This window comes from Notolepis coatsorum (genome assembly GCF_963971535.1).
Source record: "Notolepis coatsorum genome assembly, chromosome: 19".
NCBI classification, from domain to species: domain Eukaryota; kingdom Metazoa; phylum Chordata; class Actinopteri; order Aulopiformes; family Paralepididae; genus Notolepis; species Notolepis coatsorum.
The window spans coordinates 47,156,664-47,175,965 of record NC_140183.1 but is presented as its reverse complement, the minus strand read 5'-3'; the positions used below and the strand labels follow the sequence as shown (position 1 = coordinate 47,175,965).

The 19,302-nt window shown below is 48.0% G+C and overlaps 1 protein-coding gene across 1 annotated transcript; it reads right to left on the bottom strand.

The window, feature by feature from the left end:
* Window positions 1–3,450: 3,450 nt before the first annotated feature.
* On the bottom strand, window positions 3,451–4,590 carry irgq2 (immunity-related GTPase family, q2; the record flags this gene model as incomplete). Its single annotated transcript, XM_084336963.1, is given in 2 exon segments — window positions 3,451–3,768; window positions 3,772–4,590. Coding segments are annotated over 2 exon segments (1,137 nt in total).
* Between the last annotated feature and the right edge of the window lie 14,712 nt (window positions 4,591–19,302).

The window sequence follows — 19,302 nt, the reverse complement described above, 5'->3', positions numbered from 1 at the left end:
CGATACTGTCCGCTTCCATTTATTGTGCTAAGCTGGATAGCGTGCAGCCAAATACTGTAGCTTTCTACTGAACGCACAAAAGAAAACTGGTATCTATAGCACCTTTCTGCTTCACTGGCTAAGCAGATCATATGAGGCACACCCATTAATCACCACACCCTAACACATCCATCCATGTACAATACAGCATATAATATAATATACAGTACAAAAACCGCTTAGTTCATATTAGAACAATAAAAAAAACACCATGTTTCAGCCTCTCTATCTGCCTTCTTCAGGGCATACAAACAAATGAGTGAACTGAGCTATATTCTAAAGGAGGCTGTCCTAATTTCTCTATCAAGCTCAGGTGTGAGCACTTAGTCATCCTGAGCCCTGAGGTCTAGCTGTCATAATTGCATATGCCTCTAGAGCAGGGGTTCTCAACCTTTCTGCTGCCAAGGCACCCCTGTGTTCAATAAAATATTCCAGGGCACCCCTACATACGATAAAGACTTTTCAGGTCCTGTCTTCGTTGCTACAATGATGACAAAAGTGCTTGCTTTCAAAATAATGTTTATTTAAGAAACCGGGAAACACATTTGTGTGTATATGCAGGCTATATAATGCATTATTAACAGGTGTTTCAGGTCTAAATGGCTTAGTACGGTTGACATTACACTGCTTGTAGTAGTAAATCAAATAGCATATTTCTTTAAATAAAATTACAGAAAATTATCACTAAAGTGCTATCTGTTGCACCTGCACTGTTCTCCATAAAAATAGCATATTTGGATAAGCGTGACCATTTCTCAAAAACAGAAAATCGTGTATTTTTTTTAAATACAGAAAAGGATCACCAAGTTACCATTTCTCAAAAAATATAAATAAATACAGAAAATAAGCACTCGTTCACTCAGTGGACATTTCTAGCTCAATGCGAGGTCTGCTGCTGGCTAATAATATACAGTGAATACGTGGGGAGATCTTTGACAAGGCAACACGCATGTCATCCTCAAGGCTCAACTTGGCCCTACATTTTGTTTTCAGAGCTGTCATGGATGAAAAGCCAGCTTCACACAGATATGTGGTGCTGAATGGTATCAACACCTTAACAGCTGCATCATGAGATACTTGGTACTCAGCACCACACTATGAAACTAGCTCTCCAGGTGGTATCAGTTGAGATTTCAATGAGTTCTTTCAAGAGTTTGGATGGAGATGTGTCAGGAAGCTTTGTCTCAATGTTGTCTGTAAGGTTTATTTTATCCAGAGTAACTTGGTGATCCTTTTCTGTGTTTTATTAAATAATGATTTTCAGATTTTGAGAAATGGTCAAACTTATCCAAATATGGTATTTTCATGGAAAACAGTGCAGCTGCAACAGAATTATTTTTGGATTACAGAAAATTATCACTAAACTGCTATCTGTTGCAGCTGCACACTTTTCCATAAAAATAGCATATTTGGATAAGTGTGACTATTTCTCAAAAACTGAAAATCATGTATTTTTTTTTAAATACAGAAAAGGTTCACTAAAACTTTTTTATTTATTTATTTTTTATCTCAAGGCACCCCTGTTGAGAACCGCTGCTCTAGAGGTCCTCTAACATCTAGACTCAAGACCTCCTGCATTATATTGCACTTATACTGCACTTAAATTGGAAGCTATATACACATTTTAAAACTAGAATAGCAAAACACCAACAAAAACAGGTAGAAAAATACTCTCATATTTACAAAAAAGAAACCATATCAATTGTATCATTTATCCCTGGTTAAGACATGGCTATGGCTCTATATCCTGCGACTCTCTATTTGATTCAGTGCTCTCTCTCTATCCCCTCTTCGAGGATTGAGGGGGGCATGGTAAATTCCTAGAGCTGTAAAAGAAATGGAACTGTCAGCATGTTTATCCATATAATGTTTGACCATAGCATAGTTTTGAACCTTGTATGCCCTGAAGAAGGCCGATAGAGAGGCCGAAACATGTTGGTGTTTTTTTATTGTTCTAATTTATTTATTATTAAAGCTTTTTTTATATATGAAGAGTGCCTGGAACTTCTTTGTTTTTTCAACTGGCTCCCCTATATCCAAAGAGCACCCTCTAAACACTGGATTCACACTACAAAGATGCTGCAGCCCTCCTTCTTGTTAAAAAAATATATATATGTACATTGAATGTTTTCGGCTTAAAATTACATTGTTTGTTCTTATTTATTACCAACAACAGATATCCAATATTCCTAATAAAATAAAAAGGAATATATCTTATTTGTTTATTGTTTATTGTTATTTGCACCTACAAACATACATTCTGGAATAAAATAAGTAAAAGAAGAACAGTTAAAAATGTGCAGGAAAGGTAAAAAAAAACCCAAGGGCTTATAAGCGACCTCCCCTCTTAAACCTATATAGGATAACTACACACAACCCCCCCCCCCTCACATTATGCACAAACACACATGCGCATATCCCTCTCTCATACACACAGATACATACAATACAGCATTATACAACTATTATAATGTTGGGGGGGAATCAAAAAGACTTTACACAAATACACATGGATACTATAGACTACAGGATCTGTAGTTCTTTTTTAAGCTTACTTTTAAATATATTTAAAGTGGAACATGTTTCTATTAGATTTTATATCATTCCACATCACTGCACCTTGATAAACAAATGAGAATTTGGCAACAGAGGTCCTACAGAAAGTATTGTATAATTATGCACAGAACATACATTTCTTCATATTTTACATTACAACAATGTACCTGGATGTACAAATTAGCAAACTTTTTCACTTTGAATAAAAGAAAAACGTAATAGTGGTAATAGTACATTTACTTCCCCAAATTGCTCATTCTTACCTCCGGGGAACAACTTGTATAGCAGTCTGCAGCACATCTCACACATCCTGAATGCAGATCAAGAATAAAAGGTGAAGTTGGCTGACTGTGAAAGAATTTGCATGCCCAATCTGTGTTGTGAGTTGATGATGGAGGTGTTAAAGTGTTTGTCCCTTCACTCTGAACTGTACTGCATGTGGAGTCATGTTCCTCTGTTCAATGCTGTCATGCATACCCTAAAAAACACCATACAGCATTCATGAGCAAAGATTTTGATGACTTTTACTTTAGGCCAGGGCAGCTCAATAAGGCCTATGCTGTACAGTAGCTTGGCTTCTCTCGTTGCAGAATTTCTGACTGCCAGTATCAGGCTTCACACTAAAATTATCCTTGTTTTCATGACCTTGCATCATAAAGCAAAAACGATATCCTCATCAGACAGAATTAAAAAGTTATCAATGGGGGGAATGATGATTTATTATATCATAATAATAATAATAATTATTATTATTATCATAAACTCAAAAGCACTGACAAAAGCATGAATAACCTGAAAACAAATGGAAGAAAGAAATATGTCAAAAGAACATAAATAAATGAGTTATGGCTTAAGTCATTTGCCCTCCCCAATAGCAACAGCCACTATCTTCCCAGCATCAGCTACCATCTCATCAATGGCCCTGTTGAGAGCCTGCAACATGGCATTGAAGGAGCGACTGGCATAGCGGGCATGTATGGGCATGGCCATCTCCACCAGCCTTGACGAGGCTGTTGTCAAGTCCTTCTCTGCAGCTGCCAACCGCCTTTTCACTTCACCCTTGGTGACCTCTGCTGAGAGATCGCAAGTCCGCAACATTTTGAGTTTTGCCGGATCCACGGCCCGTCGCCGGGCCAACCTCTCAACTGACTCATCATCCAGACACAGCGATATTCACGCTTTGCTCAAGATCCGCAAACCGACACTGGCATCCACCATGGAAGCCACCAAGGGAAAAGGGATAGCCGATACTCCACCTGAGAGCGAGGCGGCCGCCCATACCAGAGCTTTGAGCGCATCCCTCTTCTGGGTGACCAACGTAGGGGTAAGCGCTGGCAGGGCCAGGAGGAGAGCATTGGCCCTGATCTCTGGGAGGTCCCTGCCCATACACTCCAGCAGGCCAGGGAAGTCCAATTTCTCCAAGGTGGAGGGTCTCACCAGGTAGACCTTAGGTAGGACCACGCCCTGTGCCTTCAGCACCTCCAAACTGGCTTTCCTCTTGGCCTCCAGGCTCTGCTCAGTGTCTTTTTCCGAGGCTAATAGAGTGAAGTACACAGTTTCTCTCTGCAGTGAACGTGCCTCCAAGAACACCGCCACACTGTTGGGCTGAATGGTCTGCGTGAACGTCATGAAGACGGCGTTGTAGCGGAGGAACTTCACGCGGTCCATGTATCCATCGGGCGCGAAGGGAGAAGAGGTAGGAACAGGTGGTAAATCCCACACGCGGAAGTCTGTGTGTTTAGGGTCAGGGTAAACCTCCAGTTTGTCCGACGCAGTAGGGGACGGAGATGGGGCTGCCCCTTCGTCTTCCCGACTGAGGCCACGAAGGGCGTTGATGAAGGAGGCCTTTTCCTCTCTGCGGTCACCTGCTACGGCTAAGTTGATCCTACTGATTAGGAGATCCTCCACTGTGTCTCTGACCTCTGATAATTTGTTGCCCTCTATGGACTCTTTGAGGGTCTCCAGTATGTTTAGGCCTCTCAGAACATCTGCCATTTCTGTAGGAACAATGAAGACTGATCATTCAGAGACAGGAGACGGATAGTATTTTGTCTGCGGTTGAATGCATGTCTCTTCAAAGAGCCGGTCGTTTTTTTTTTATAGATTTTATATATATATATATATATATATTTTTTTTAACAAAGCATCAAATTTAATTTCTTTCAATAAGCTGGCAGGTACAGTAATTCAATGTGGCAGTGCAAATTGAAGTCCTAATATAAACAACCTGGCACAGGCCTACACTGAAGATACCAATAAACTCTCAAGGTTATGAAGGTTAGATCCTTACCTGAGGCCATGAGTGAAAAACAGGAGCCCTAAGGGCAGAGTTTAATGAGAACAAATCCTACTTCTCAGTGGTCGAACTGCAGATTCCTGTTTGGAGGCTTTCAGACGGTGACAGCGTTTCAATCTATTTAAAGGATCTGTCCACTAAGTGCCGTGGAACATTCTAATCCTGTAAAGTCACCCTTAATCCAAAATGAGTGCGCGCACAGACTACATGCTGAGCACACTCATACTGACCATATGCATGTATACAAATATACAGGCACACACACATACACAACCATGTTTTCATGCATTGTGGGGACATTCCATAGACTTCTTTATTCCTAAACGTTACCTTACCCTAACCATAACCCCTCCCTAAAATAGCTCTTTTACCTTGGGGTGACAGTATCTCAGAGGGTAGAGCGGTCGTCCGGTAGATGGAAGGTTCCCGGTTCGAATCCCGCTCCTCCTGGGCATCGTGTCGAAGTGTCCTTGAGCAAAACACTTAACCCCTAATTGCTCCAGATGTGCAGGTTGGCACCTTGCATGGTTGCCATTGGTGTGTGAATGGGTGAATGTGAGGAACAAAAATTGTAAAGTGCTTTAAAAGCACTATATAAATGCACCATTTACCTAGTGTTGGGTCTGGCTAATGTCCAAAAACAATATTGTTTTCTTCAGTTGTGGGGACATTTGGTAGGAAAATAAGGGCACACACACACAACCACACAACCACAATCACACATGCCCATCAGGACAAATCGCATTTTCTGATGAAATCTCTGACCGACACCAGTAATGAATGTTTTATATTTCAATAACAAGGATGATTGGTGTATTGTTATTATGACAATTGTTTTTAAGTTATGAACATATTCCTATCCAAGCAAGCACATGAGGACTCCTTGTTTGACATTCTAATTGGAGGCCACATACACATAGTCGATGAATGGTTCCTCTTTTCCAAGCCTCTTCATGTACAACCAAAAAGAGGATCTTGTAGTGTTTCAGTTCCATGGTAATGTTTTCATTTATTCTATCACTCCTGACTTTAGTGATGATGAGTGGACTTTCATACCGGATGCATTGAAGCCATTTGATTAGATACACCTTCCTTACAACAGAGGAACACAGTGGCCGAAGAGAAGGGGGAATAGTGTCGGTCTACCCTGCACTCTTTAACCACACAGTGGCCGAAGAGAAGGGGGAATAGTGTCGGTCTACCCTGCACTCTTTAACCACACAGTGGCCGAGGAGAAGGGGAATAGTGTAGGTCTACCCTGCACTCTTTAACCACACAGTGGCCGAGGAGAAGGGGAATAGTGTAGGTCTACCCTGCACTCTTTAACCACACAGTGGCCGAGGAGAAGGGGAATAGTGTAGGTCTACCCTGCACTCTTTAACCACACAGTGGCCGAGGAGAAGGGGAATAGTGTAGGTCTACCCTGCACTCTTTAACCACACAGTGGCCGAGGAGAAGGGGAATAGTGTAGGTCTACCGACTCTTTAACCACACAGTGGCCGAGGAGAAGGGGAATAGTGTAGGTCTACCCTGCACTCTTTAACCACACAGTGGCCGAAGAGAAGGGGAATAGTGTGTATGTCTACCCTGCACTCTTTAACCACACAGTGGCCGAAGAGAAGGGGAATAGTGTAGGTCTACCGACTCTTTAACCACACAGTGGCCGAGGAGAAGATTCAAGATTCAAGATTCAAGAGTTTTAATTGTCACGGCATACAGGTATACAATGAAATGCGGCTGGTCTTGCCCGCGACGATGTGCAATACAGTGGTACAACATATAATAGAATCCAATAAAATACAGTGGTACAACATATTAATAGAATCCAATAAAACAGTGCAATAAACAGGTACATGGTGTGCCATCTCGGTATCTGTACATTAGTATTTACAGAGCATATAGGACATGCTAGTTAGCTTTAGTAGTGCAATACACTGTTCCTGATGTTATACTATTTTAAGTGGCCTTTCCTCTGGCCATAAGTGTGCGTGTGTGCGGCATGAGTGTTAAAGTGGCTGCTAGTGTGTGAGCGTGCTCAGCGTGCGTGTCGTGTATGTACTTGTGTGTGGATAGTTCAGTTTCTGTGTCTCTCAATGTTCATTGTTCAAGGCTCTGATGGCCTGGGGGAAGAAGCTTAGCCTAAGCCTCTCCGTCTTAGTCTCTAGAATTCGCAGGCGTCTGCCTGACCTCAGCAGCTGGAACAGGCTGTTATTGGGGTGGTGGGGGTCTTTCATTATCCTGCAGGCTCTGGATTTGCACCTCTTGTTGTATAGAGCCTGCAGGGGAGGTAGCGCAATACCCGTGGTACGCTCGGCTGAGCGCACCACACTCTGTAGGGCCTTCTTGTCCTGTGCCGTGCTGTTCCCATACCAGGCAGTGATGTTTCCGGTCAAGATGCTCTCTACAGCTCCTGAGTAGAAGGACTGAAGTATCTTCCCCGATACTCTGAACTTCCTTAACTGTCTCAGGTGGTAGAGGCGCTGCTTCGCTTTCTTTACTACTGTGCCTATGTGTGTTGACCATGTCAGGTCCTCTGAGATGTGGACCCCCAGGTACTTGAAGCTGCTCACCCTGTCCACGGTAGCCCCGTTAATCCTCAGTGGTGTGTGTGTCTCCCGCTGTCCTCTCCTGTAATCCACGATCAGCTCCTTGGTTTTACCAATGTTCAGGAGCAGGCTGTTGTCCTGGCACCAACGTTCCAGTACCTCAACCTCCTCCCGGTAGGCCTTCTCGTCGTTGTCCGAGATCAGCCCCACCACCACCGTGTCGTCGGCGAACTTCACAATGGAGTTGGAGCTGAACTTGGCCACACAGTCGTGTGTGTAGAGTGAGTACAGCAGGGGGCTTAGAACACAGCCCTGGGGGGACCCGATGCTCAGGGTGATGGTGTTGGAGGTCTGACCCCCCACCCTGACCGCCTGGGGTCTTTCACTCAGAAAGTCCAGTACCCAGGCGCTCAGGGCGGAGCTCAGGCCTAGCTCGATCAGCTTGTCCACCAGTCTGGTGGGGACTATGGTGTTGAACGCTGAGCTGTAGTCAATGAACAACAGTCTCACATAGCCCCCCTTCTGACGGTCAAGGTGGGAGAGAGTGCTGTGCAGTACCTGGGAGACCGCGTCATCAGTGGACCTGTTTGTCCTGTATGCAAATTGCATAGGGTCCATATCACTGGGGAGAGAGGCACAAATGTGGTCCTTGACCAGCCTCTCGAAACATTTCATGACCACAGAGGTGAGTGCCACCGGTCTGTAATCATTTGGACATGTTGGGGAGGGTTTCTTCGGTACAGGGATGATGGTAGACATCTTGAAGCAGGCAGGGACTACTGACTCCGCCAGGGATTGATTAAATATGGCGGTGAACACCGGGGCAAGCTGGTTTGCACAGGACTTAAGTATGCGTCCTGTTATACCATCTGGGCCTGCAGCCTTCCTGGTGTTCAGGAAGTAGTGTAGGTCTACCCTGCACTCTTTAACCACAGTGGCCGAAGAGAAGGGGAATAGTGTAGGTCTACCCTGCACTCTTTAACCACACAGTGGCCGAGGAGAAGGGGAATAGTGTAGGTCTACCCTGCACTCTTTAACCACACAGTGGCCGAAGAGAAGGGGAATAGTGTGTATGTCTACCCTGCACTCTTTAACCACACAGTGGCCGAAGAGAAGGGGAATAGTGTAGGTCTACCGACTCTTTAACCACACAGTGGCCGAGGAGAAGGGGAATAGTGTAGGTCTACCCTGCACTCTTTAACCACACAGTGGCCGAGGAGAAGGGGAATAGTGTAGGTCTACCCTGCACTCTTTAACCACACAGTGGCCGAGGAGAAGGGGAATAGTATAGGTCTACCCTGCACTCTTTAACCACACAGTGGCCGAGGAGAAGGGGAATAGTATAGGTCTACCCTGCACTCTTTAACCACACAGTGGCCGAGGAGAAGGGGAATAGTATAGGTCTACCCTGCACTCTTTAACCACACAGTGGCCGAGGAGAAGGGGAATAGTATAGGTCTACCCTGCACTCTTTAACCACACAGTGGCCGAGGAGAAGGGGAATAGTGTAGGTCTACCCTGCACTCTTTAACCACACAGTGGCCGAGGAGAAGGGGAATAGTGTAGGTCTACCCTGCACTCTTTAACCACACAGTGGCCGAGGAGAAGGGGAATAGTATAGGTCTACCCTGCACTCTTTAACCACACAGTGGCCGAGGAGAAGGGGAATAGTATAGGTCTACCCTGCACTCTTTAACCACACAGTGGCCGAGGAGAAGGGGAATAGTGTAGGTCTACCCAGGGAGTCCTTCTATGTTCTCTTCAGAGGAAACCATGAATGAAACCTCTGACAACCACAACGCAAATTTTAAACATCTCTTCTCCAGTCAAACTCTCACATCCCTCTGGTCTCTTTCATAGCAGAATGTCTGCTGTGTATTGTTTCATTTACAGACGCAGGGCGATCGTACGGTTCAATACGCCGACATTGAATTACAAGTTCAACTCTGCATTAACAGCATATTACAAATTACATACCAAGTGCCATGGTATGCAAGTGGCAGTTCATAAGTCTATAATTATGTCCATAGTTCATTTCTATGATTGACAGGCAACAATTGTGTAGAAGTTTAGAATTCTAGTGCATCGTTGTTTGTACAGTATTCAAATAAAAAAATTGTCAAATAATATGCAAATGGTATACATTAATTATTGCAACCCTAATACTGAAATACTTCACAGTATTTCCTGGTGTGGTCTTGCTGTAATGAGAATTGAGTGGCTCCACCTAGAGGTGTGCAGTAGCATTATTTAGTAGTATTCAACAACCAGTAGATGCAACCAGTCAAGTTCTCTAGAAATGTATTATTTTTATTTAATCAATGCAACTAACACTTTTTCATTGTTGTTATCAATTCTTTGAACAATATATATATTTTTTATAATAATAATAATAATACATCGATACAGTATATTGAAATGACTATTTATCTTTACGATAATAATGATAAAAAAAAATACTCTCAGGTAACAGCAATATTATTTGTAAAATCCAGAAACCAAACATGGCCATTTCATAACATACTGTATATTTCTTTTTGGGAATACATATGCTGTCAGTGCAAATGTTAGTTATATGAATACAGACAGAATTGTGAGGGCTGGTCCAGTACTGCGCGCTTCTCAGTACCAATTACCATCACGCACCTGAGAGGAGTTTCCAATCAGCTCGGCGGGAGCACTCTTATACTCGGTTTGCTGGTCATTTCTGTGTCGGGTCGTTTTGTCACCACCAACTCTACTGCTGTTCCCTCTCGTGTTCCTCCAGTGCGCCCTTGGAGGTTGTTGCTGTGTTCTCTCTCTGCATCCGTGGACCCGTGCCTCGTTTTCCCACTTCGACCTTGCTTCTGGTGAGTTTTTTGGAAGACTATTTTTCTATGAATTGATATCCTCGTTTTTGCCCTGGACTCACTGCCTTTGTCTGTTTTTTGTGTGTTTCCTCAAACACTGAAGAATTGTTGATTGTTTTGTTACTGGACTCTGCCTGGTATTTTCTCCGTTTCTATTTTCCCCGCGAGTGGAATAGCATAAAGCTGCAGAGCCGCAGAGTCAACTCTGCTAAGGGCAGTGCTGCAGAGCCGCAGAGCCCAACTTGGCTAAAGGACATTCTCCTCAAATGGATTAACATTGTGGTTGCACATTTCTGTTTTGTGAAAAATAAATACGCTCTTCGGTTTTGGCTAACTCTGAACTACCTGTCTGTGTCGTGCTGTTGGGGTTGTTTACAAACCATAACATTACGACCCGACCATGTCGACCCCAGCCGACACAGACAGTGTTAGAGTAGCCTTGGCAGGTCAGATCCAGCTGACCAACGCCCACACCCAACAGCTAGAGGTGTAGTGTATTGAGCTATGCGGGTACCCGTACTGGGAGTAACCCGTATGTGGGACGAGAGACGGCATTCTGTATGCATGGAGCTGGAGAAGAGACATTAAATGATGGAGTCGATGTTAAACTAAATCTGGTCGTCCTGTCAAGTTATTTCATAACACAAGACAAACATCACATGGTGTCAGAAGAAACTCGGGAAACTCTGCAAGAATGGCACACTTTAAGCCACCGCCGAATTTGAGTCTGGAGGGGAATCTCGCGGAGAATTGGCGAATGTGGCTGCAGCGTTATGAGCTTTTCTGTGTCGCTACGGGAGTAGCAGAGAAGTCAGAAACAGTGCAGTGCGTGACATTCCTACATGTGGCGGGAGACGAAGCCATAAAAGTGAGTAACACGTTTGTGTTCGCGGAAGGGCAGAGGAACCAGATTGCCATATTGAAACGGAAGTTCAAAGAATACTGTGAGCCTCGGAAGAATATGCCATACATAAGGCACATGTTTTTCACCCGTGTACAAGGTCCGTCAGAAACTATAGATGCATATGTCACAGACCTGAAAAAGAAAGCAAGAGACTGTGAATTTGGCAACCTATACAACTCATTGATACGTGACAGAATTGTCTGTGGGATACGTGACGATCAAGTAAGAGCCAGATTGCTCAGAGTTAGAAAAAGCTCACAAAATGGAGCAGTCAGATGTAATCATAAGGCAATCTGAGCCAACACAGTGGGTCAACAGCATGGTGGTGACAGTAGTCACGCCCAAGAAGATAAGGATTTGTATGGATCCTAAAGATCTGAACACAGCAATACGAAGAGAACACTATCCACTCCTCACAGTGGAGGAAGTGGTGTCACGCATGCCAAATGCAAAATATTTTTCTGTGTTCGATGCAAACCAAGGATTTTATCAAATAAAACTGGATTAAGAGAGCTCCAAACTGTGCACGTTTAACACACCCATTGGGAGGTACCGTTTCAAGAGGCTTCCCTTTGGCATCTCGTCAGCGAGCGAGGTGTTCCAGAGAGCTGTGGCCCAGATGATTGAGGGGTTAGATGGTGTGGTCAACATCATTGATGATCTGCTGGTGTGGGGGGACACTTTAGAGCAACACGATCAGAGGCTGGTGAAGCTGCTGCAGAGAGCAGATGAGAACGGCCTGAGATTCAATAGAAGCAAGTGCAAGTTCAGGATGACAGAGGTCAAGTACATTGGCCATACACTCAGCGCAGATGGACTAAAGCCTGATGATGAGAAGATAAGAGCCATTGTACAAATACCTCCACCTGCTGACAAGCCAGCATTAATGAGGTTCATGGGAATGATTCAATATCTAGCTAAATTCATTCCTAATCTGTCTGAAATCTCTGCACCTCTAAGGACGCTGTTGCAGGGAGAAACAGAATGGCACTGGGAGGAGCCTCAACGTCAGAGCTTTGAAAAGCTGAAGCAGCTGATCACAGGAGCTCCCACTCTGAAATACTATGATGTAAACAAGGCTGTGACGCTGTCTGTGGATGCCAGCTCGGAGGGCATCGGGGCTGTGATACTGCAGGATGAACAACCTGTGGCATACGGCTCAAGGGCGCTCACAGATTGTCAATGCAGGTACGCGCAGATCGAGAAAGAGCTGCTAGCCATAGTGTACGGATGTGAGAAGTTCCATCAATATCTATATGGCAGAGAGGTCAAGGTCGAAAGCGATCACAAGCCTCTAGAAAGCATTTTCAAGAAGCCACTGCATCAGGCTCCCCTGAGACTGCAAAGAATGCTGCTGCGGCTTCAAAAGTACAACATTGCAGTATCATACAAGCCAGGAAAGGAGCTTCACATTGCAGATGCATTGAGCCGTGCTTATCTACGTGAGCAGAAAGAGGATCTTCTGGAAGAGGAACTGCATGTGAACTGGATCACACCACAGTTGCCCATATCAGAGGAAAAGCAGGAGATGTTCAGGAATGCAACTGCACAAGACCCAGTACTGCAGGAACTAAAGAACATGACAATGCACGGATGGCCTAAGGACAGGTCTGCTGTGTCAGATAAGGTGCAGCCGTTTTGGACATTCAGAGAGGAGATCAGTTTTGCCTCAGGTCTACTGTTCAAATCAGAGAAACTCATTGTACCACAGCAACTGAGACCACAGATGCTTGACAAGATACACGAGTCACACTTGGGAGTGGTCAAATGTAAAGAAAGGGCCAGAGATGTGCTTTATTGGCCAGGCATGTCTGCACAAATTGAACTAGTTGTAGCACAGTGTGCTGTCTGCAATGAGCACAGGAGCAGCAATCAAAAAGAGCCACTGATCTCACATCCACTGCCAAATAGACCATGGGAGAAGGTTGGCACCGACATGTTTCATAGCAAGGGCTCTGAATATCTGCTATGTGTCGACTACTTCTCAAAGTACACAGAGATAATGAGGCTGACCGACACCACCAGTAAGTGTTATAACTGCCATGAAGTCCATATTTGCCAGGCACGGGATTCCAGATATTCTGGTCAGTGACAATGCCCCTCAGTACGCCAGTGCAGAATTCCAGAGCTTTGCAGAGAGCTGGGAGTTCAGTCATGTCACCTCAAGTCCACACTATGCTCAGTCAAATGGACAGGCAGAAAAAGCTGTGCAAACTGTTAAAGTCTGGTGACCCTTACATAGCGCTTCTGGAATACAGAAATACACCACTGGAAGGTGTGGGCCTGTAACCTGCCCAGATGCTGATGGGGTGTCGGTTGAAGTCAAAACTGCCAGCGTCCACCTCACTGCTCACCCCTGAAGGTGTACTTAATGTTCACAACAAGTTGAAAGAAAAGCAAGTTAAACAAAAAAGCTACTATGATCGCCACGCTAAACACCTACCTGTGCTGCGTGCTGGAGAGAATGTGAGGATGCAGTCTGGAGACACTTGGAAGCCAGCTGTAGTTCTGAGGGAGCACGAACAACAACGTTCCTATGTGGTACGTACACCTGAAGGAAGGATGTTCAGAAGGAACAGGAGACATCTCAGGGAGACTGCTGAGAGAGAGTTTCCATCTGCTGCTAAGGAGCAAGATGTGAATGGGGATATGAACTGTGACAACCCAAGGTTTGTTGATCAGGACAGTTCACACGCACAGACCCCAGCGCACACTCCACAGGGAAACAGTGACACTACTGACTCTATCGCACAACCTTTTCGCACTAGATCAGGGAGACTGGTCAAAACTCCAACAAGGTTTAGAGAGTAGGGAAACAAAAAGTGGACTCTGCTCATTTATGTTGCACTGTAACTGATTCATTTAATGTTCACTGCATGACTTTGTGGTTACAAAAACTACAGTTTGTGTTGTTTTAAATGCAGGAGGCACCTTTGGTTGTTTGTGTGCCGTATAGGCCCACAGTGCTTAGTTTTATTATTTTCTTTCCAAGAACTATTTCTCACTATGTTCTGTGATTATTCAGCTGTTGACAACGTGTTAAAAAAAAATAAAAAAATTAACTGTGAAGAATGTGGAACTTAAGAAGGGAGATGTAGTGTATTGAGCTATGCGGGTACCCGTACTGGGAGTAACCCGGATGTGGGACGAGAGACGGCATTCTGTATGCATGGAGCTGGAGAAGAGACATTAAATGATGGAGTCGATGTTAAACTAAATCTGGTCGTCCTGTCAAGTTATTTCATAACACAAGACAAACATCACAAGAGGCGGCTGCTGTGCAGGGCCTCCGGGCCCAGGTCCAGCCACTCCAGACTTCTCTGGACATACTAACCACCCAGCAGACTGCGCAGGGTAATCAGCAGGCAGATATTCTACACCAGCTGCAGACTCTCAGCATTTAACACCCTGCTTTTAAACCCACCATTGGCAGGAGTCCCAGCCGGACCACCTCCCGCCGCCGCAGCTGACCCTACACCTCCCAACCCCGCTCCCCGGGAGCCCCATCTCTCCAGCCTGCAACTGTTTGACGGTAACTTTGAGGACTGTGCCACGTTCATCATGCAGTGTGAGTTAGTTTTCATTCATCAACCCAGCAGATTCACGACGGAGGCAGCCCAGGTGGCTTACATGACTAACCTGCTCACAGGCCGAGCAGCACAGTGGGTTACTGCATGAGGGCTAACTTCTGTTTTTCCTACCCAGATTTTGTGGCAGAGCTCCGAAGGGTTTTCCACCACCCAGCTTGTGGCCAGGATCCTGGAGCCCGGTTGGGCACCTTCCAGCAGGGCAGTGGCAGTGTCACTGACTACGCGCTGGAGTTCAGACTGGCTGCAACCGAGAGTGGTTGGAACGACCGGGCGCTTCGTCTCACTTTTCTGAAGGGTCTCAACGAGGCTGTGAGAGACCAGCGTGCCACCTGGGAGGAGCCCGATTAGCTCGATGCCCTAATCAGCCTCGCCATCCGCATTGATGGACGCCTCCGGGTGAGAAGGCGCGAGCGAGCCAGACTAGGACCCCCCCAACCGTCCCCCAGATCTCCCGCACTCGTGACTGGACTGCTGCTCGTCCTGCCTCCTCCGCGACTGGTAGCCCCTTCACCTCCCGGCCTGTGACCAGGGAGGAACCCATGCAGCTGGGACGCACACACCTTAGCCCAGCCGAACGGGAGTCCCGGCTCAGGTCCGGCCTTTGCCTCTACTGCGGCCTTGTGGGACACCGTGTCTACAATTGTCCTACCCGGCCAAAAGACTAGGCTTGCTGGGACCCCGGGAGATCCTGGTGAGCCGTTTTTCCTGTTCCCACACCCCTGCACCACCAAACCACCTGACAAGCGTCACCCTGGCCTGGGCGGACCAGCGGGCGACGGTGGGTGCACTCGTTGACTCGGGGGGCTGATGAGAGCTTCCTTGATTTTGAGTTTGCCACCCAGGCTAACATTCCGCTTGAGAACCTCGAGAGGCCCTTGGAGGTCTTCGCGTTGGATCAGCACCGCCTGGCCGACATCACTCAACGCACCTGTCCTGTCCTCCTCACCATTGCTGGTAATCACGTTGAGAGACTCCAGTTCTTTATTACCAGGTCCCCTTCAGTCCCAGTAGTTCTGGGTCGTCCCTGGCTCGCGCTGCATGAGCCCCACATCGCCTGGTCCTCCGGCACCATCATGGGGTGGAGCTCCTCCTGTCATGCCCAGTGTCTTCAGGCTGCGTCCAGTCCGTCACCCCGGAGTTCCCCTAGTGTGCCGCCCCCAGACCTCTCTACTATCCCCCCTGATTACCACAATCTCAGGGAGGTTTTCAGCAAGTCCCGGGCTCAGGCCCTTCCTCCTCATCGGCCTTACGACTGTGCAATCGACCTCCGCTCTGGGGCTCCCCTTCCCGGCAGCCGCCTTTTTTTTTTAAACTTTGGCCATTTCCCTGGCTCTTTTATACGTTTATCGCATTTATACTTGGTCAAGTTCGACCGACAGAAGCAGGCTGAAAGGGTTCAGATGGGGGGGAAGACACTCTGGGAAAGGCACGGCTGCAGTCCGGGATTCGAACTCGCTCAGCCCCAGATCCGTGACGAGCGCGGTTGTCCACGGCGCTGAAATAGCACTCGCGGTACGTGGTGAGCTACTGGAGCTCCCCCTCCCAGCAGCCGCCTTTACAGTCTGACCGTCCCAGAAAAGGCAGCGATGGAGGAGTACATCTCCGAGTCTTTGACAGCAGGCCTCATTCGGCCCTCGTCCTTCCCGGTGGCGGCCGGATTCTTTTTTGTTAAGAAGAAGGACGGAGGTCTCCGGCCCTGCATTGACTATCGCCAACTCAACGAGATCACCATCAAGAACAAGTATCCTCTTCCTCTCATGAACTCCACCTTTGAGCCATCTTCACTAAACTGGATCTCCGGAGTGCCTACCATCTGGTCCGGATCCGAGAGGGCGACGAGTGGAAGACCGCCTTCAAGACTCCCAGGGGTCATTACGAGTATCTGGTAATGCCGTTCGGCCTCAACAACGCTCCGGCGGTATCCCAGGTGCTCATGAACGATGTCCTTTGTGACATGCTCGATGAGTTTGTGGTGGTCTACCTTGACGACATCCTCATCTTCTCCAAGACTCTCGAGGAACATGTCCATCATGTCCACCGAGTACTTGAGCGCCTTCTCCGCAACCGGCTCTTTGTTAAGGCAGAGAAGTGCCGTTTCCACTCCGACTCCGTCGATTACCTTGGCTTCATTGTGGAGAGTGGCCAGACCCGAGCCGACCCCCGCAAGATCCAGGCCGTGGTAGAGTGGCCGGAGCCCTCTTCTCGGAAGGAGCTACAGAGCTTCCTCTGTTTTGCAAACTTTTACTGGGGGTTCATCCGGAACTACAGCCAAGTGGCGGAACCACTTACCAAGCTGACCTCTCCCTGCCTGCCATTTGACTGGTCTCCAGCGGCCTGCGCTGCGTTCCATTCCCTCAAGAACAGATTCACCACCGCCCCGGTCTTGCTCCACCCAGACCCCAAGAGGCAGTTCATTGTGGAGGTGGACGCCTCGGATACTGGACTAGGGGCTATCCTGTCTCAGCGGTCAGCGACGGACCAGAAGGTCCATCCATGCGCCTTCTACTCTCGTCGTTTCCTTCCTGCTGAGATGAACTACGACATAGGGAATCGGGAGCTGTTGGCAGTGGTAGCTGCCTTGGAGGAATGGCGTCATTGGCTGGAGGGGGCCGAGGAACCGTTCACCATTTGGACTGACCATAAGAACTTGACGTACATCCAAGCGCCTCAACGGCCGGCAAGCAAGGTGGGTCAGCTTCCTCAGTCGGTTTGACTTCTCTTTGACTTTTCACTCTGGGTCCCGCAACACAAAGGCTGACTCTCTGTCCCGGTTACACTCCAAGGGGGATCCAACTACTGAGGATCCGACTCCCATTCTCCCTGAGGTCAGGGTGGTGGGAGTGGTCACCTGGGGCATCGAGACCGTGGTCAAGCGTGCCTTACGTTTCCATCCCGCTCCGAGCAACGTACCTTTTCTTCGTCCCCGACTCTGTCCGGTCCCGGGTTCTCCAGTGGGGCCACACCAGCCGGTTTGCCTGCCACCCTGGCGTCCACCGCACCTTCTCCTTACTGGCTCGTCGGTTCTGGTGGCCCACCATGAGGAACGACGTCAGGGAGTTTGTGTTGGCCTGCACGGTCTGCGCCCGCAGCAAGGCCTCTCACCAGGCACCCGCCGGTCTACTGCAGCCACTTCCCATTCCGTGCCGCACTTGGTCCCATGTGGCGTTGGACTTCGTCATTCTGACGGTGGTGGATCGCTTCAGCAAGGGGGTCCATCTCGTGGCCCTTCCCAAGCTTCCATCTGCTCCCGAGACAGCGGACCTCCTGACGAGCCACGTGTTCCGCCTCCATGGTTTCCCCAGGACGTCGTCTCGGACCGGGGGCCCCAGTTCACTTCCCAGGTATGGCGGGCCTTTTGTAAGGGATTGGGGGCCACTGTTAGCCTTTCATCTGGTTACCATCCACAGACTAACGGGCAGACGGAGAGAATGAACCAGAGCGTGGAATCTGCTCTCCGGTGTGTTGCCGCCAAGAGGCCTGCATCTTGGAGCCGGTTCCTCCCCTGGGTCGAGTACGCCATCAACTCCCTGGTCAGCTCCGCCACCGGCCTCTCGCCGTTCGAGGCATCTCTGGGCTACCAACCCCCTCTTTTCTCTGCACAGGAGTCGGAAGTGGCAGTTCCCTCCATGCAGGTTCATCTCGACCGGGAGATCACCAGGACTGCGCTGCTCCGGGCATCGGAGCGCGCCAGTCGGGGAGCTAACCGACGCCGGATCCCTGCACCGACTTACCATCCAGGGCAGAGGGTATGGTTATCCTCCAAGGATCTCCCGCTTCAATCCACCGCCAAGAAGCTGAACCCCCGGTTCGTCGGCCCTTTCGAGATCCGGAAGGTGCTCAGTCCCACGGCGGTGAGTCTCAAGCTTCCAGCATCCATGCGCATTCATCCTGTGTTTCATGTGTCCCGAGTAAAGCCTGTCTCTCTCAGTCCCCTGATGCCTCCTGCCCCAGATCCGCCTCCCCCTGAGATGGTGGATGGACACCCCCAGTGGAGGGTCCACCGGCTCATGGACATCCGACGCCGAGGACGGGGGTTTCAGTCTCTGGTGGACTGGGAGGGATATGGTCCTGAGGAACGGAGCTGGGTCTCCCGCCAGCTCATCATGAACCCCGCCCTGATCACCGACTTCCATTGTTCCCATCCGGAGAAGCCGAGGAGCTCCCGTGGAGGGGGGGGGGGGTACTGTGAGGGCTGGTCCAGTACTGCGCGCTTCTCAGTGCCAATTACCATCACGCACCTGAGAGGAGTTTCCAATCAGCTCGGCGGGAGCACTCTTATACATCCAGCTAGCCAAATAGCTTCTTGTTAGCCAGGTTAGGCACACCAACACAAGTACTGTGACGACGAGCTGTGTCTTTGCCCATTTCCGCATCGAACAGCCTGCAAACTACCTGGCGTTCTATCGCCCTGCTCTAAGACAAACTCTAACCTTAACCAACTTTGAAAGAGTGCCTAAGCTTAACCGTCGAAAGAACTTGCCTAACCTTAACCAACTTCGAAGAGTAACTAGCCTAACCAGTG